At 40.8% G+C, this 18,190-nt stretch overlaps 1 protein-coding gene across 1 annotated transcript in view; it reads right to left on the reverse strand.

Moving 5' to 3' along the window:
- egfra (epidermal growth factor receptor a (erythroblastic leukemia viral (v-erb-b) oncogene homolog, avian)) overlaps positions 1-17,659 on the reverse strand; it is a 54,703-nt gene extending 37,044 nt beyond the window's left edge. The window contains exon 1 of the mRNA XM_080503357.1: positions 17,503-17,659. Coding sequence (XP_080359483.1) covers positions 17,503-17,581 — 79 coding nt within the window. The 5' untranslated portion in view covers positions 17,582-17,659. The remainder of the gene's footprint in view (positions 1-17,502) is intronic.
- Positions 17,660-18,190: the final 531 nt, after the last annotated feature.

The raw sequence follows: 18,190 nt of genomic DNA on the forward strand, positions 1-18,190 counted from the left end.
TGTTTTACATTAATTGTTGATTTTGCAATATTTTGCATGGCCCTAGTTTAAGGCCCCATTTACACGGAAACATTTCAAGTGAAAACGCATCATTTTCGCATTTTCACCTCTGATAGGTTTCGTGTTTAGACAACAATGTTTACACAGATGAAAGAAATGCTGAGTGGGTTCTGTCATTTGTTTATGTAATGAAATCGCGCACACATGCGTGCAGAGAACAATATGCTATAAACATCAATCAACAAGGGCGAGTACACAGACATTTGTATGGATAGAAGACCAGGTTGGATTGTTATTACCGTGACTCTCAACTATAAAACTACCAAGTCCCAACAGAATATGGCCTCAGAGTCATGACACTCTGGAGGCAAACATTGTTGTTATTGTCCATCTATTCCTATTTACTATAGTTGTGATGCACATGCACAGTGGCAACGTTTCAGTAAAGTTGCGGTTTCCCCCCATTTACAAAGAGCGGGGATGTCCAAACTCGGTCCTGGGGGGCCAGTGTCCCACATGTTTTAGTTCTCTTCCTGCTTCAGCGTACCTGAACTTAATGATGATGTCATCACTAAGGTCGTGAAAAAGCCCAATAACAAGCCCTTCATTGCAATCAGGTGTGCTGCAACTAGGAGAGAGTTAAACCCTGCAGGATGCCGGCCCTCCAGCACCGAGCTTGGACACCCCTGACATAGAGAAATCTCTTGAGTATTTTCCGAACAAGCCCATCCATGTCCATACCAAACAAGAGGAGAGTAAGCAGTAGCACATTTAAGGATGGTGTATTTGGAAACCAACAACTCAAAAACAAACAAATCTCAGAGCTGGACAGAGGACAGACTAAACACTATAGCTACAAACCATCAAGACGTAAAGAAGTACAGACACTTAATGCAAAAAGCATGAATAGGTTAATTCGTTTGGAGAACTTTAGACCCATAAAAGCAAAATATGCCGAATGTGTCACTGCGAAACACTCACAGTACTTGGTTATGATCTTTGGGAGTACTTTCAAAACAAGCCTGACTCGATAATAGTGGTGTGAATAGCGAGGACTGACAGAAAATGGCGTTCGCCTCTCATCAGACGCCTCTCCCCGAAGCCCCACGGCTCAGATTTCATCCATTGTTAATGTGCGAGGTGTTATCCTGTTCCTGACAAAGCACACACGTATGCACACACTTTGCACAGCTCCACAATGTGTCCGACGCTTGCTTAAAAAAAGATTATGGCTGAGGATGGTAGTTTGAAGGCCACCCCCTCACTCCGCAGAAACACAGGGGCTTGAACACGACCGAAAGGCCTGGCTGCTTTGCGTCACTCATCAAAGGCATGAGACTTGGCAGACGAGACTCTTTTCTCATTATCTGCTACACTGCTGAACGCTTTGTGTGATACCGTACGTACTCCCATGACGACTCCTCAGAGTGGACAAACAGAGCACAAGCCAGGATACAGAAACCTTTTTCAACACAGACGTTCCTGTTCTGATCACTGGCTGTCTTTCGTCAAGCTCATTACATTCTAGACAGAATAACACAGCCAACTTTAATGCAATGGCTTTCTATATAACAGCTTGACGTATTCAAGCATATTTAATGTAATGTAATACTTTTACATTTATTGCACACCACTGAATTGACAGCTTTCATCGCTCAAATGCACAGTGTGAATTGCCATGCAATACTATTGAGCAACAAGTACTGTTGCTCAATCGTGCCACATGATATTGAGTGAACATGTGATCTTGTTAAGTATTGAAATATAATTTGTGATACATACACTAAAGGGAATTATGTCTTTCTGCTTTGACATACAACATAGAGGTCTGGGATACTTCAAAAGATATTGAAATAGAAATACATCATTAATCCCAGGGGGAAATTCCACAGAACACCGCTACATTGCACAGTCAGAATTTTTTCTTGGCTACATCAGTCAGTCTTCCTGTATTTATAGATTTTGCAGCTTCTAGTATTATAAATTAATGTTAGGCTTTGAAACCTTGCATTGAAACCGTAAATGACAAGAGTTATTGATATAATCTGAAGTCTCAAGAATTCTTATATAATAAACATTGGTTTCTTTTTGTCAGTGTTGTGCTTGTAGGAATGTATAATAATAGTCACTATTAGATCTACATCTGTACAGATGGCAGAAAATCTCTCTTTTTTAAATGTAATATCATAATCCTCCTCATACTTTGTTACAAGCCTGTTTTTTATATGTTCCAACATGACCACATTTACTCAGAAAGACTTACAGTATCTATAAATGCAACCAGATATGCTACTTTAAAAGCCAATATTGGCTCATACTAAATGAGATATGGCTTAAAACAAATACATTCCGCAACATCCATCATTATTAATCTTTAAAGATAGTGAAAAGTGATGAAAAGCTCCAGTACAGTTCCTTCAGTTGACTGCGTGGAGAGAGATATCGTCATCTCGACTGGAAACCTGATTTAAACAGCAAAACGGCCAATGTAATGATGTTTCCAGCTTCCAACCCTGGATCTCATCTGGCATGTTTCTTTGACAGTTTCAACAAACAGGTGCCAACCATTTGTTACCCCGGATGAATGTTGGACAGATCACTTCACTTGCTGGAAATGTGGGAGACAAGGAAGTATAAAATGCTGCATATTAAGCTCAAAACAAGAAAGCAATCGAAGTCAAAGGCATGTTGAGGAGCTGTGGTGAATCATCATCAAAGATTTTCATTGACACTGTGGTTGCCACGAATTTTCGTAGTCTTTTTTTTTTTTTGGAGTTCTAAGAACAAACCAAATGCTGGAGTGACTCATGATGCCACCTTGAGGTGCAAATGGGTATTGTAAGATCAAATTAGTTCAGGCAAACTCGTTTGTCTATGGTGGATATCTCGGGCCCCGTCTCCAACGCTTTCAAGTGAACTTTGAAAATCTCATAAAATAACAGTAAAGTATTTCCTTTTCTAGAGTTAAATTATTTATTTGCCATTTTACCTCACTTCTTTTCAACTAAAGTAACCCCCCCCCCCCTTCTGTTCTTCTCAGAAGTAGCCTCTAGGGTGTAAGCCAATACCAGGCCAACACTGGGAGCCGTGAAAGGCAGGCTACATCAGGACAGGGTGCCAGTCACTTTGGAAACACACAGACAAAGCAACATATACAGACATGTGGGAGTCGCCAACTAACCCTAATAAGCATGTCATTGGATTTAGGTAACGAGGTGGAGGACATACTGTACATGGAACATGCGAAGTCCAAGCCTAGAATTTAACCCAGATCCTTTTGTTGTGCCCTGCCAGTGCTAAACCACTGAACAGCCAGGCTTCTCTTGGGTTATTATTTTAAGTTCTTTCAAATCAAACAACCTTTAAACTGAACATGCTGTTATTTGGATGGAATTTAATTTAGATGTTGACATATCCCTTTGACCTAGAAACCCAATTAGGTTTCAGTGTTTTCAATATGCTCTAAATCGTCTCGGTGCCAGTTTATCCCAACAATACTCAGATTAAAAACCAAGTAAGTAGATTCATATTAGGAATTTTCAGACGGGCCACCTAATCACCTTAGAAAGAGGTTGTTTATGTAGCAGCTACACCGCAGGTCCTGGGAGCTAATCCTTACCTCCTGGCACCGGTCCAGCCAGGCACTCCCGATCATTTCCACCCTCCCCGCTCTGCACCACAGCCAGCAGACTGCCTTAGTTTTGTTATAGAAATGAAAGAAGAGCACTGGATATTGATCACCGGAGCTTTAAGTACCACAAAGCTGTAAAATGTTGCAGTTCAGAGGTACATGTTTAAAATATGTGGCCCTCCCTAATAGCGTAGTGGACGAAACTCGCTATAACCGGGTCAACTCCAGTAGTTTTATGGAAGGAAACGCCGCAGCAATACATTTTTTTTTTTTTTACAAGCCTCTGGCTTAAATTATGAAAACATGCAGTAATGAAGATGTTCCGCTCAAAGTCCCACCAGGAAATTAATTCTCAGCCCAAGTAAAACACAAGTGCTGTTGAAGCTTACAAGGCAATTAGAAAAAAAAAAGGTACGACACAAAGGGGTGTGGAGCCTATTATGCTTTAGTGCCGCGGGAGTTAAACAAATCGCAGATCACCCCTGCGCCCGAGCCACACTGTCAGTATAAAATTATGAGCATTGCTGTCAGCTTGTCTGTAAACGTCCAAAATGACTTTTTTTTTTTTTTTTTTAAACGATGCTGACAAAATCCCTGGGAGGCCATGCTTGTCGTGTAAAATACTGGAACAAATGCAGGAGAGGAGCTGATGTCTTCTTCTTTGTTCTCAAACACACCCTGCCACAATCTGCTGCCAGCAGCGCGACCATCACTGCCGTCATAATTCAGACAACAGCTTTGGTCTTCAAAAGAAGTGCTTATGTCCACAAGGACACAAGTTGTTGATGGAGTAGCTTTTAAGGAGAAACCTTCGGGCATGTCCACAATGACATAATCAAACATTAACCACTATTTTAACTTCTGCAGCAGTGCCACTCTGCTGGTGGTAAAGCCAGTGCATTGGTTTGCTGGCTGCCTCCAACATACTGGTCCATTACTGTCCACCCAGTGACTCTCCCTATGAACTGAGATCTGCTGTGTTGAGGAAAAGGTCTCAGGAGCTTTTGGCACAGCGCTCCCATAAAGCTTACTGGGTTTATAAACTGTGATAATTATTCACGTTTTATATAACTCCATGAGGTTTGTGACTAATTGCCCTCAAACATAATGACGCATCAGCCTCATTGAACTTTCCAATTCCGGAGTTTCTCTGCTCCGCATGGATACAAACTCTCAGATCTTTGAATTTTGTTTCTATTTCAAGGCGTTAATTGTTTGTCTTCTAATACCTTCCATGTCAAATGGATGATTGCCCCGATTTAAAAGCAGCTGAAGGGATTCAGTTGCCCTCGCTTCCTTGTAACTTGCAGCCAACAGGGAAGTCTTTCTGCTTTCTGTTGACACAGGGTTGTAAAGTCATGTCTACATGGCAAGCTAAGGTCAAGGAAGACAGATAAGCCTGTGTCAAAGAAGACAACAAAGAACCTTTTCTTTGGAGACTCTGGCTTTCTACATTCAGATTTGTCTCGCTCACTTTTCCACGTCTTTATGGTTTTTTTTCTCATTCATTCATGATCTCTCATTATCTGACTTGGAAACCAGCCACAAACCCACCGAGTACATCAGCTCATTTGAAGCTTGAACCTTTGCTGTGGGAGAGTCTTGCACAAGTGCAGCTCACCACAACAAGCACGCATAGTTCAAAAATTGTTTCAACTCTACAACAATGGCATGACGTCGTCTCGACTTGCAAAAGCCAGAACATGACATGTGATCAGTCGATTCTGCAAGTCTGCAGGTTTTCATTGACTTTATGGGAAAATCTTTTGTGTAAAACACTTTGTATGGCTACAACTGTTTTTTTCCCCCCTGAGGCCCCATGGTTTGACTGTGAGAGATTCTGATTTGCCAAAATATGTCAGTGAAGCCAGACATTGGCAAGCTCGTCAATTCTCACCGACTCAAAAACAGGAAATTATAAAATAGGACCAATTATAGTATCATGGTTCAAAGTGACTGATTTATGGTTTATGTGTATTACTGAAGAGTACTGTGTATTCTTCTTCTGTGATCATGGCATTAGAATAAGTGAATGTTAACAAAGATGTCAAATCCAAGCTGACGTTTTCCAATTTTTTTCTACAGAAATTCCTGAACCAAACACCACAATCTGTAATGCAACCATCTTTGTTGTTATTGTACCATAGAGGTGCTGAACACTTCATCAATCATTCACTTTGTTGGACGACATCCAGAACGTGGCTCAAATGCAAGATAAAGAATCTTTTTTTTTTCAGACACATGCACCGACATGAAGCTACAAGAACTCCTTAAACTCCTTAAAGATGAATGATTTCACCTTATATGTACTGATCAAGGTCTTGCAGACTCCCAACCTTAGACTTTTTGCATCCAACCTTCTTTTCTTTGGAATTGTAAGTAGCTGTAAGGAATCGACAGAACATCCAAAAGGTATACATTTTTAATTACTATATTATACGTTCTCATTCAATAAAGTAGAATGCATATACATCAGTTGAATCCCGTCAACTGAACCAGCTAGGTTAGTGACCGATGAAGCCACTTGGATAGTTGCCAAAACATCTTCTTGGACACTTGACCAAGTCCAATGGCCTGATTCAACTATTTTGAGATGACAGGATGTGGCATGTGTCCCAAAACAAGTCAGAGACCCTTGAGAATATCTAGAGCGGGGATGTCAAACATAAGCCATGCTGTCAGGGTAAGTTTGTAAATGTATGGATAATGCCACAGCCATAGGAAAAGTTATTTGTGGGATGTTTCACTGTGTCGAGCACCGAAAGGTTTCATTAAAATTGGGTTTATGTTGAACTTGTATGCATTTTCAGTAGAAATGATTAGGTTTTTTTTGTAAAAATATAGATATTTTCATCCTGTATACTCCGCACCACAACAAACAATATCTTTAAAAGTTTACATTTAAAAGGTCATTGTAGCACTATTTTCCCGGTCTGACCAACTCAAGATGACATTGGGCTGCATGTGACTCCTGAACTAAAATGTGTTTGGCATCTCTGATATAGAAAATTAACTAACCACCAGAAAGCAGAGACTTAGAGATTTGCACCCAATTATTATCCCCAGTATTTTTACAACATGATTATCCAGTCATAGAAAAAAATAAATAAATAACCAGTATATCATATATTTTGTCATTACAGCCAAAAACACAGTGCAATAATTAGGAAATTATATGTGTTAAAAACAGAGACAGGAACACTTCTTTGCCAATTTACCGTTTTACAGCCATAATTCTCGAAATGCATTTCAGTTTCCTGAACCTAATGAAAGTCATGAAAGGTATTTGAGAGTTCAAAAGATCTCGATATTCACACACCACAAGCTTTAATACCAACTAAACATCATCAAATACTTGAGCTGCAGTGAGGCAAATCCACTGACGAGAAAATCAATTCTTCCAAGGGCACCTATTGACTTTTTACTGTGTGACAATCTGCAGCGAGTAAAAAAAAACCCCTTCTGTTTGACTAGTTAACACTCATCACTGCTTCTTTTTCAGTAGATGCAGGGAGGTCACATGGTGCATGTTGGCTCTGACGGATACCCCACCACACCCCAGCAATGAAGCGTGTAATGCCTTAATAACACTTGCAAAGAAAACACAGTTTTCATAGGTCGCTGAGTGATGACATTTTGGTGACTTGACAAGTCTGTTCAGGATTCCTTTGAATGCTTGAAGTGTTTTCTATAAACTGAGCGGAGACAATAAAGATTTGATGTTTGCTGTCCGCACATGTCAAACGAAATCAAGCAGAACAGCGATAAATCATTGTAGGTGGAAAATACAAGGATTACGGAAAGAGACCACACCAGAGCCAATGCTAACTCAGGGAAAATGCCTGGTGCTTTAGTATGAAGTTGGTTCCTGATACTCAGGATGTTGGAGCAGGAAAGTCCCCCCCCCTCCTTCTTCACACCAGGGATTATCACTGAGACATCCTGGATATCTACCTGAATAGTTTGTGACAAATGGAGGAATAAACGCACAGAAAATAAACCATGATGTCTCGAAGTCTCGAGTCCCAGCTTTGAATGTGCACATTTAGTGTAATAGATACACAGACCACACAGGAAGAGGCTAAATGCTTTAGTGGAAGAAGGTCAGCCACCACCCATCAAACAATGCTTTTTCACTCTGAAATATTGTGGGATCAAGACGTGTTTTTCGCCAAGGCTATTGTTCTCCTCCGCGCAGGGGATTCCTTTTTGTGGGGTGAGCGCCGTTTGAAGAAGTGCTCCTCGGGCTGACCTGCGGGTCACAGAGGAGCGGACACGCCAACAGGAGCTACGCAGGATATTGGCTGGGAAGGCGTTTGTCTGCAGTTTGAATGCTAAAAAGAAGCAGGGGCAGCTGAAACAAAAACCTAACCCAGGCCTCTTTGATCAACACGTAAGCGAGGGCACGAAATCCCCAGTCAAAAGATCTCGAAACCGTCTTTCTGATGGTTTGTTTGTGTAGCCAGACATATCCTGTTTTTCTTCGCTAAAGCCGATCTTCTGATCCACGCACCACCCCTGTCTGTCTCATCGACGTTTCATTCATTTGCATTTGACATGAAGATCCTTACAGCGTGCTACTGAATACAAATACAGCCGGCTATTTGCTTGTCAGGCTAAAACTTTCAAAGTCTGCAAACTATCTTCGAGAGCTGGCCACAAAATGTGCGAGAGCCTCGACTTCAATGCAAACTGAAGAAAACGCGTTCCGTGCCCACTTTCACACTTTAGCCTCAAAGCTGTGGAGTCAGCAGATTTAATGCACGCTCAATAATCTGAAAGCACAAATTAACTGGTAAGAGGCTTGCAAAACCATCCAAGATTTTCTTTTTATTGTTGCTTTAAATGACTGTCCGTCACATAGCTGAGGTTTTCCAGACGTTCGTCTCGGTTCACGCATTATTTAGAAAATGCACCCCCACCTCCCCTCACGAGCGCCTCCGGGTTCCTGACTTCTCTGCAGGGAGGTGTGCAGTTCTGTTGCTGCCAAAGCTGGAATAGCAACTTTATTTTCGACAGAAATCATACACCATTGATTCAGACTACCTGGAAGGAGTTGCATGCACACGGGCATTGGTGGAGCGGGAACAACCTCACTGTGAAGTCAACCCGCAGTTCAGGCTAACGTTTCAAAAAGCTGAAAGGAGTCAAGGGGATATGCAAAGCCCAGCATTCTCCCAGGCTACTCCAATTGCAATATTCTAGAAGTTTGCAGCGTTCGCTCAATGACACCAAAAGAAAACTAGACACAACCTGAAGAAGCACGGGAAGATGGGACGTTGAGAGAAACAACGATGTGGAACTAATTTTAAACCATGACAAAGACGAAATATGGCATCTGGGAACTGAGAATATTGCGGCATTAAAACATTATTCATCTGGAGACAATTTTTAAACCATTTAAAAAACTTTCAGATGCTGCTGAACTATATTTTCAGGTGCTGGAGCAAGATATGGTCCATGTTTCAGGGAAGCTTTTTATTTATTTCAGTAAGATTATGCTAAACCACATTGTTCTTACAGACCATAACCGCCACTCATAAAAAGAGCTGATACATAGTGAGACAAACAGACTCAAAACTGCTGACAAAGGCTCCGTTCACACAATGTTTCAAGTGAAAACGCATCACTTTTTTTTTTTATTACGATGTCAGTTTACATGAAATGACCAAAAAGCTAAAACGATGTAGATTTCATGTTGGGCCACTAGTGGCTGCTGTTTTTTGGGGTTTTTTTGTGTGTGTGTAATGAAACCATATAGGCAGAAGAACTATTTACTACAGCCATGGTGTACATATACAATGACAGCATTTTCAAAAAAGTTGTCTTCCTTGTTTACAGAGATGGAGTCGGAGTGTATTTGTTTTGTTTGTTTGTTTTTAAAAAAAAAGCTTTTTTCCCCTGTTTTTGTTTTTTTTTCTCAAAAAGTTGTGTTTTCCCCAAATTACACAGAGACGAGCTGCTTCCCTACATTCCCATGGAGACAGAGTTGGTGCATTATCAAAAAGATCTACCTTGGGAGCCATTTTCAAAACTTTTCAGTGGCTCAGAGAACCGCTTGTTGTGCAACCAGGCACCCAAAGCGCAACAAAAGGTTTACGTTTTGGCTTGAAATCATTGTGTAACTGAGGCCTAAATGAAGCCACGGTAATTTGTCTCCAGTTCTCAAACACTTCCAGACTTGTTAGAAACCAGTGAATGACGGTTCTTGTCCTGTTCCCCCAGAATCTGCCTTTAATGCCTGGGCGATGCCTGTTATTCTACTTCCGAGTTCTTGGACCGGTGAAGCCTCTGACTGCTGGCTTCTCTGGCCCGAGGTAGCGGTTTGGACCGTGTGGATATTGAATCTGGGCCTCAGTGAAAGCTTCTCATGCATGTATAATACCTGGCTGCTTCTTACCGCTCTAATCCTGCACACTGACAATGGCGATGGTAATAACGCTGCTTGTTCTTCCACTCTCTTCTCATTTAATTAAACTTCATTCCCTGTGCTGCAGCACTGCCTTGTGTGGCTACCATCAGAGAGAAGAAAATAAAGGTCATCAAATTTCAGGTTTTAATCTTCATCATTCGCCTATGAATTAGTTTGAATCACTTAAACTTGGTCATTATTAAGTAGGCTGGACAAGTAAAATAATAGCATGGCAACAACTCCAACGGCTTCCTTTTGTATAACAGGTACGATTTCTCTGTTTTTAAAGAAAAAGTAAAATTTTCAACATTATGCTAATTTTAACACGTTTTAAACGTCCAAAAACAATCCATTTGTGGTTTGACTAACTACTCTGCTGAACTCTTGCACAGTATTGCTTACACACTAATGCTGATAAGTTGGCACAAAAGTAACTGTAGGATAAATGACTTCATTGTTCAAATCTCAAGTCTCGACAGCAGATATCTTTAATGCAAAAAAATCCTTTGTGATTTTTATACTTTGAATGGTTACCCCATTGGCAGAAAATTATCAAATGTTTGAAATCCCCGTTTTGAAATTATTAAAACGTCTATGAGGTCCCATTAACTTGACATTATAGAGATCCTCTCAAAGTTTTTTGAATTGGGGATGCGCACGAGACCAGACAAGACGTTCCTGATCTTTGGGGACAGTCTGATTTAGGTGAACCTTCCCTACTTAAATACCGTCCTGAAAATAGTCCTCAATTCTGGCATTAATTTGGGAAGGGGGAAAAAAAAAACGTGTGCTTAAACCTAAACTGTAGTTACTACAGAAGTCCCTTTACTGTCAGAAAACAGATGGCACAGAAGGATACAAATATAGAAACACGGTAAGATTTTTCATGATCCCCTGGCTTGCTCTAAATAATTATTTCTATCTATTATATAAAAAGCTGACATTTCTCTCGCTCCCTTCCTCCCTCAGCCGTGGCCTCGTTTCTCTTTTAACACAGCACCTGATGAGAGGGCAGATAGCACCAAGACATTTTCCTTTTTTTTTTTTTCCAGGCCAGATTCCCACGTGTCTTTCCATTGGACACTTCCACACATGATCAGCGAATCATGGAAAGGCCATAAATGACTTTGTTGCAACCAGAAAGGGACGCACATGCGTTCAATGAGTAACCACACGTCGACTCACTAATTCATCACGGAATGTATACAAGCAGCTACTGTTATTAAACAATAAAATCTGGTTTACATAGTATCGTATACCCATTAAACAACAATTCATAAACGGTTTAGTGCTTGTGGTTGAAGTGAGCTCAGACAAGTAATTAACTTTTTTTTTTTTCATTTTGTGCCACACAAACGTTTGACTGTCCTAAGAAATGTATGTACAGTTAAAAGTGAGGAGGAGAACAAAAGCTGCTTCACTTCTGGGGTCTCTCGGTCGATGACATATGCGTCTCGCCTTGGGTTGCGTCTCCCCGGCGGAGCGCAGCTCGGTTTCTTCTCGCCGATAACCTGCCCTCAACAGAGGCGCCATTGTCTCCGAGAGAAACCAAAGTCTGGCACCTCGTCAGCGTCGCTCTCTGAAGATTCAGTTTATCAAAAGCAAGCAGAAACGGCGACCAGGAACCAGACTCCCATCGCTCATTCCCAACAATGCCTGCAGCAGATGTACGTCTGTTAGGGTCATCAGAGGACCGGCGGTGGCGACTGTTGTTGTAGAACCATGACCACTTTGCACCCCGAAAAGGCAGACTCCTGGTTCTAGGGTTACACTGGATCGCAGCGTTCGTTTCACTTCCAGTCCAGGAGAGTGGGCTTTAATGAAAAGAAAAGGCATGTTTATCTGAATGTGATGGGGGGAGGGTGGGTTGGACTGATGAGGGAGGTTAGCTCATTAGATTCCCACTCCACGCTCGGGGAAAAGCACTTACTCGGGATGTCAGGATTCACTGCCGGTGCTGAAATCTCATCAGGATCTCGCTCAACTTTTGCAGGTGTGCAAGTGAATTTGAAGGCACCGATGCAGACTGACCTCTGTTATAAGGATTATCTTTCAATCTCATTCAGAAAACAACCTAGAGTCCCAGGTTAGTAATTAAAAAAAAGAAAAAAGAAAAAAGAAAATCCTATTGACGTAATCTAGTCAACATATGGCCAAAACACGCTGCGAAGCCTTGAAGTGCGGATTAAGGTTTGAGCTGTTTGACATGCGCCTGTGATTAGTTTGATCAGTCAGACCAGGTGCATTATATGGTTAAAACTTTCCCTACAGCGGAAAATCTAATCACCTCTCAACTACAACTCCGAGCACGAAGCGCGGGACTCATTCCTGCGACCATTTAGCATTACATCAGGGAAATAAATCAGCCTGGTTATTACTTGTGGCTGGCTGCTGGGTGAAGCTGTGGGCATTATTTGCAGCCTCCCCACAGACGATGACAGCTAATAAAGCCAGCGTGCCGGCACACACGACGGAGGGCTTCTCTATTATTCAGTGAATCTTGTCACACTTGCACAGAATCAGGTGGACCCCTGGCATATGGGGGGGGGGGGGGGGGCGCCTTCCTGTGAGAGACCACACTAGCTGCCAGGTGTATTATCAAATCTCACATTCACTTCCAACCGCAGTGATGTTTAGTCCACGACAGGCTGACCGGGGGAGTAAAAGATGTGATTTCATTCTTTAAATTCAACCAGACAAGTTGTTGAGCTGCATTCAAGTTACTTTAGCATCCAGTCATCCATCATCATTTATCACCGGCTGCTTCTTCCTCTCTGGCTGGTGGGCTGAACACAAACTAGACATTAAAGTGAGTCACTACATGATGCTGGACTCAGATGTACTTAGCTTGTCAGACACTGTTTTCACAGTGTTTCGAGTGACAATGCATCGCCGTTGACAAAACTGACAAAGTTCTAAAAACAATGTCCATTTACACAGAAATGGCACAAACACTGAAAATTATGTAGTTTTCAAGTTGGGCCACTAGTGGGTGCTGTTGTGTTTTTGTAATGAAACCACACACACGCATGCGCAGAGCACAAAAAACTATAAACATTAACAATGGCGAGTACAGACATTCATTTGGACAGGCGATGATGTTGGACACACTCTTCCCGCAGATGACGAGTGTTGTTTAAATTAGACACAAAATAACAACACAAAATAAAAAAGAAACAATTTAAAGATCTTCGTCTTCATTCGGTCTCGAGTTAAGAGGTTCGACCACAACACAACAGATGACGACTCACTTCATAAAGAAAATAGGTCATCTTCATCATTGGTTAAAAAAAGAAAAAAAAACCAGACTAATTTCCATTAAATGTTTGTGTTTCGTTCATGATCATCAAATTTATGGCTTTTCTTTGAGATCTTCTGCTCCTGCCACGTGTAAACAGTGAGCAGATGTTCACCAGCTTCCTGGCAACACAAACACTCTTAAACAGGTCAAACAGAAACGAGTGAATTAAGACGGCGCCGCCGACCGTGCGTGAAGAAGAGACGGCTTCTCCTTAAGTGATTTTGAATAACAAAAGGATTACACGCTCCTTTATGAACTAATAAAGTCATCCGCTGTCTTAAGTCGTAGAATTCATTTTAAATCCCAGTGATTATCTCAGAATTGCATTGCCTCTAAAGTTTGGGCAGGATTTTTTTTTTAAATATTTTTCCAGTTGGCAACACTGGCTTTTTTTCTTCCAGGAACAGTTTCATTATGCAACTTAAAATCTAAAAGGAAACACATTTGTACAACTTGCTACTCCCAGGCAGGATGAGACTGAAGATTTAATCCAAACAGATTAGAGGTGGGTTTTATTTCTCAAACACTTTTATCTTGATTTCTTTCTGAACGTGAATCATTTTTGAAGGCCACCAATAATAAAACAATGATTTCAGTCAATATTTAAGCTTTTATATGTGAATAAAAGCACTATAATGAAGATGAAAACTTAAAAATAGTCAAATAGTCAAATGGTTAAAAAAAAAAAAAAACAATTACCAAGAAAACTGCTAGAACAAAAAAAAAAGTACAATTATTTTTTTTAAATAATTAACAAAACAAAAATGGCTGAATCCATAATCATGGTTCAGGAAAGTCAAAAAGCTAAATGAGGCAAAATCAATAAAAAGGGTGAAATGGAAAAAAAAGTAGATGTAGATGGTTAAGAAAACAGCTAAAACTGCAAAAGCTATAAGATTAGCTAAAAATGCTAAATGCTGCTAAAATTTCTAAAGTGGTTGAATCCACTATAATGGCTAACAAAAGTTCAAATACGTTTTTTCCCCCACTAGTAAGGGTAAAATGGAAAAAAAACACTTCTATGACAAAAAATGTCTCCCAAAACCCCCCCACAAAAACACTAAAACTAAAACTACAGATACTGCAGCAAAATATACTAAAAATTACAATCTAATGCCACTAGAAAAAATTAAATGTGGGGAAAAAACTAATAATGACTAAGAAAACAGGTGAAACGATAAAAACTACTATATGAAAAACCTAACTAAAAAATAAAATAATAAAAAAAAAAACTACAAAATTACATATAAACTGCTAAGGTGGCTAACAAAATATAATTATTATTATGAAGCTTCTTAAATCCAACATAAGTCTGGTTTTCTTTATTGTCTAGCAAAATTGTATTCGACACAATGACTTTGTTTTCCTCATATTAAATGTTAAATATGTTTTGCTGCTCCAGACTCATTTTATTTAAAGGACAAAAAACAGTTGGAGAGTGACACATAAAAGTTACATAACTCAAACCTAAGATGTTTTCGATGTCTGGTTTTCTGTTTGGAGTTAATAGCTCAGCTCGGGCAGAACTTAATGAACACATTGCGGTTCCCCCCCTAAGTTTTACTTTAACATGTAACAATAATTAATTCACATGTTGGTTGATGTGCAACAATAGTCGCATTCAAGCTTTTATTTTCAAAGTCGAAGGACTTTGACACAGAGGAACATAACATCTTGTCTCAAATAAAATTGGACTATGACGGACATTGTGAACAAGAAAATCATGTGAACCTCATTGAAACATCTGTCTCAGCCTCTGGGCAAAGTTAAAAAAAACAACAACAACAACAATAACATCAACAAGTAAAAATGTCAAGCCATATGGTGGAGCTCATGTTTCCCTGGGAAAGGAAATCTGAAGAGAGGTTATAAAAAGAAGGAGAGTGGTTAAACCAAATAATACCTCATACCTCACCTATCATCACAGCTGCTCATTAGTAATCTCCGGTCTTAATAAAAATCTCTGGGAGACCTGCTGCTGCATGAAATCTGCACTGTCTAGTTTGTTTGGAAGCCTAGAAATATTTAGAGACGCTGTCTTTTTTGTCCCACAAACACTTTTGATTTGTTATGGTTCTCCCAAAAAGCGGCGCTCGCTGTTACCCGGGAATGGGTCGCGCAGGAAAGATGGAGGCGACGCGAGCGCCGCTTGGCTTTCGGCGTTCCCGTTAGTCTTCCCGCGAGGGAGGAACAATGCTGCAACGATTGCAGATAATTATGATTCACGAGATCAGGAAGTCTTGAGCCATCAGGGAGTAAAAGGACACTCGTGGTCACTTTCTTTCCTGACATCTGGCTTTTATGAGGCCTGAGTCACTCAGATCAGTGTGATGCAATCATAGAATAACGCTCACCTTGGATTTAAAGGTACGTCAGGTGATGGCTTTTCGTTTAAAGCCTCCGAAATCAACAAGAAATCAGCATTTGAAAGTGATAAAACCACGAAACAATTACAGAGCAATCTCTTCAATTCAAAATTTACAATCAAAGTTATTAGCTGGCTAAAAATAGCTCTGGTTGCTTAGCAACGTGCAGAAATGTGCACAAGCTAGAATGTTACATGTAATTCAACGACTTATTTATAAATGTTAATGTTTACATTTACCTTTCATCTTTATATACTGAGAAATATAAGATGTGTCTTTGTTTGAACAACTTAAAAATACCCTAAAAGAATCCAAACAGACAAACAAAATTACAATCAATTATATCACTTAGCTAAAAGCAGCTTAAATAAACTGAATACGAAGTTAACATTTGCACAAGAACAAAGGTGACTCAGTCTGTCTAGTCAAGAAAACTGTAAATATAGCAACAATTTGTATTTATTTTCCTATAATGTACAAACTAAATTACACGTACCATGGATAATATACTTTGTTTAAAACATTCCAAAAATACCTGAAATTACAAATGGGCTTAATATTCTGATGATATTTATCTATTGTGGCAGAAAGTCATGGGATATAGTTATATGATAGAAAAATACTAAGTTTTGCAATACCAATGTCTACCACAAGATGGTGTATTGAGACATCTTTGAATCTATTGTAAGAGTACAACGTTTTTTTTCCATCAGTGAATGTTTATGACATCACCTCAAAAATATCTGTGAATCATGCTACCTTACGTTAGCAAGCTAATCAACAACCCACAGCCCATCCTCTCATTGCATTATCTCATATAAATTAGTCACTTTGGCATCGAGTCTGTTCTGCAACTATGGCCAAAGATCTACACAGCCACCAGCCAGAAAACTGCAGATTAGTTGCTGCAGGTGCTCACGACTGCCCCCTCCTGCCCAGAAGCTGCATCCCTCTCTCCCAATCTTTGCAATGCAACATTATTATTTTGTGCTACAAAGTTATGTCAAAAGTGAACAATTGCATGTACTGAAGCAGAAAGACACGATAATGCTCATCAGAAATCCTGGGACAGCAGTCAAAACACTGCCATGTCTTTAAAAAGATACCGTCTGCACGACCTTTACTTCAGGGCCAAAAGAAATCACATAAACTGACTAAAAGAGAAGAAAACCCACCGTTCTTTACACTTTCCACACTCTCTGCATTGTATTGCACTGCACTAATATTTTGTTTGGCTTTGTTTTGCTCTCTTTTATGTGAAAATATACTTTTGTAACGACCACAATCCACAGAGAGGAAAGTAAAAATGTACAATGTTCCAGAAGATTGTGTGTCAGACAAAGGACGTGAACGGAGGAAGTGATTTCTGTTGTTAGACAATCACAACATAAAGAGATCACTTTAAATGAAAAATACATAAAGCATGAGAAACTGCAAGTATTCTGACTGAAGGAAAAAACTTGTATATTGCTCAATCCTCATCCCATCCCAGCATCATCATCATCATCATCACCATGGTGCACATTTTCAAACTCGTCATTTTAGAAGAAAAAAAAAAAAACATGCGCTTTTACGCACTTTAATCGCACCGTAAAAAACACATAGGGCGAAAGTTTCCTGGGAGCTCGGAGCAGGTCACACGGACAGACTGTGAGAAAACTTTCCCCTCACGATTTTTCTTTTCTTTTCTTTTTTTCCTGGGGACTTTCTGGAAATGAAGGAGCCTGCTCGGCGCTCGTCGGGACTCGACGCCGGAGCGGCACCGGCGCGTGCGCCTCCGTGCGTAACGTACCTTTCTTTTCCGCCAGCGCGCACGAGCCGAACCAGAACAGCGAGTTGAGGATCATCCACCGGAGAAAACGGGCTGCCATCGCGGGTTTGGACGCTCAGTGTGTCATTCCATGCCAAGGAGACGCGGTATTCCGCTAAGTCTGAGCTGAAAAAGTGCCTTCTTGCCCCCTCGCTGAGAAGAAGACTTTTTTTTTCTCCTGCAGGGAAAGTCAAACTTTGACAGCTCCTCCTCCTCCTCCTCCTCCTCCTCCTCTTCCTCGTCCTCCAGCTCCGGAATCTGCTCTGACGTCAGCAGGAGGGAGGAGGGATGCGCCCCTCGAGTTGCACAGGTACAGGCTGCACCGGGACACACACACACGCACACACACGCACAGAGTTCTGGATTGCAGCATGGAAACACACACAACATGTATGTGTCAGAGCATTCCTTCACTGCGCAGCAACACTGATTGAGCCAAAGCGTTTTCAGAGGTGACTCAGGGGGTGTGAAAGCAGGAAGGCGTCTAAAACCTGCAGGGCGGAGGATCTCCAAGGCTCTGTATTGAGAACCCCTTCTTTAACTCATCCATACGTCGTCTATACCCCTTTATCCCAGGAGAGGCAGACAAAGCATGCACACGGCACAGCCTGTGGCTCCAGAGCACTTGCCCCTTTTGTGGTGGCTCCCTGAAGATTTCACTCTACATGTA

The sequence above is a fragment of the Blennius ocellaris genome, assembly GCF_963422515.1.
Source record: "Blennius ocellaris genome assembly, chromosome: 10".
NCBI lineage: Eukaryota > Metazoa > Chordata > Actinopteri > Blenniiformes > Blenniidae > Blennius > Blennius ocellaris.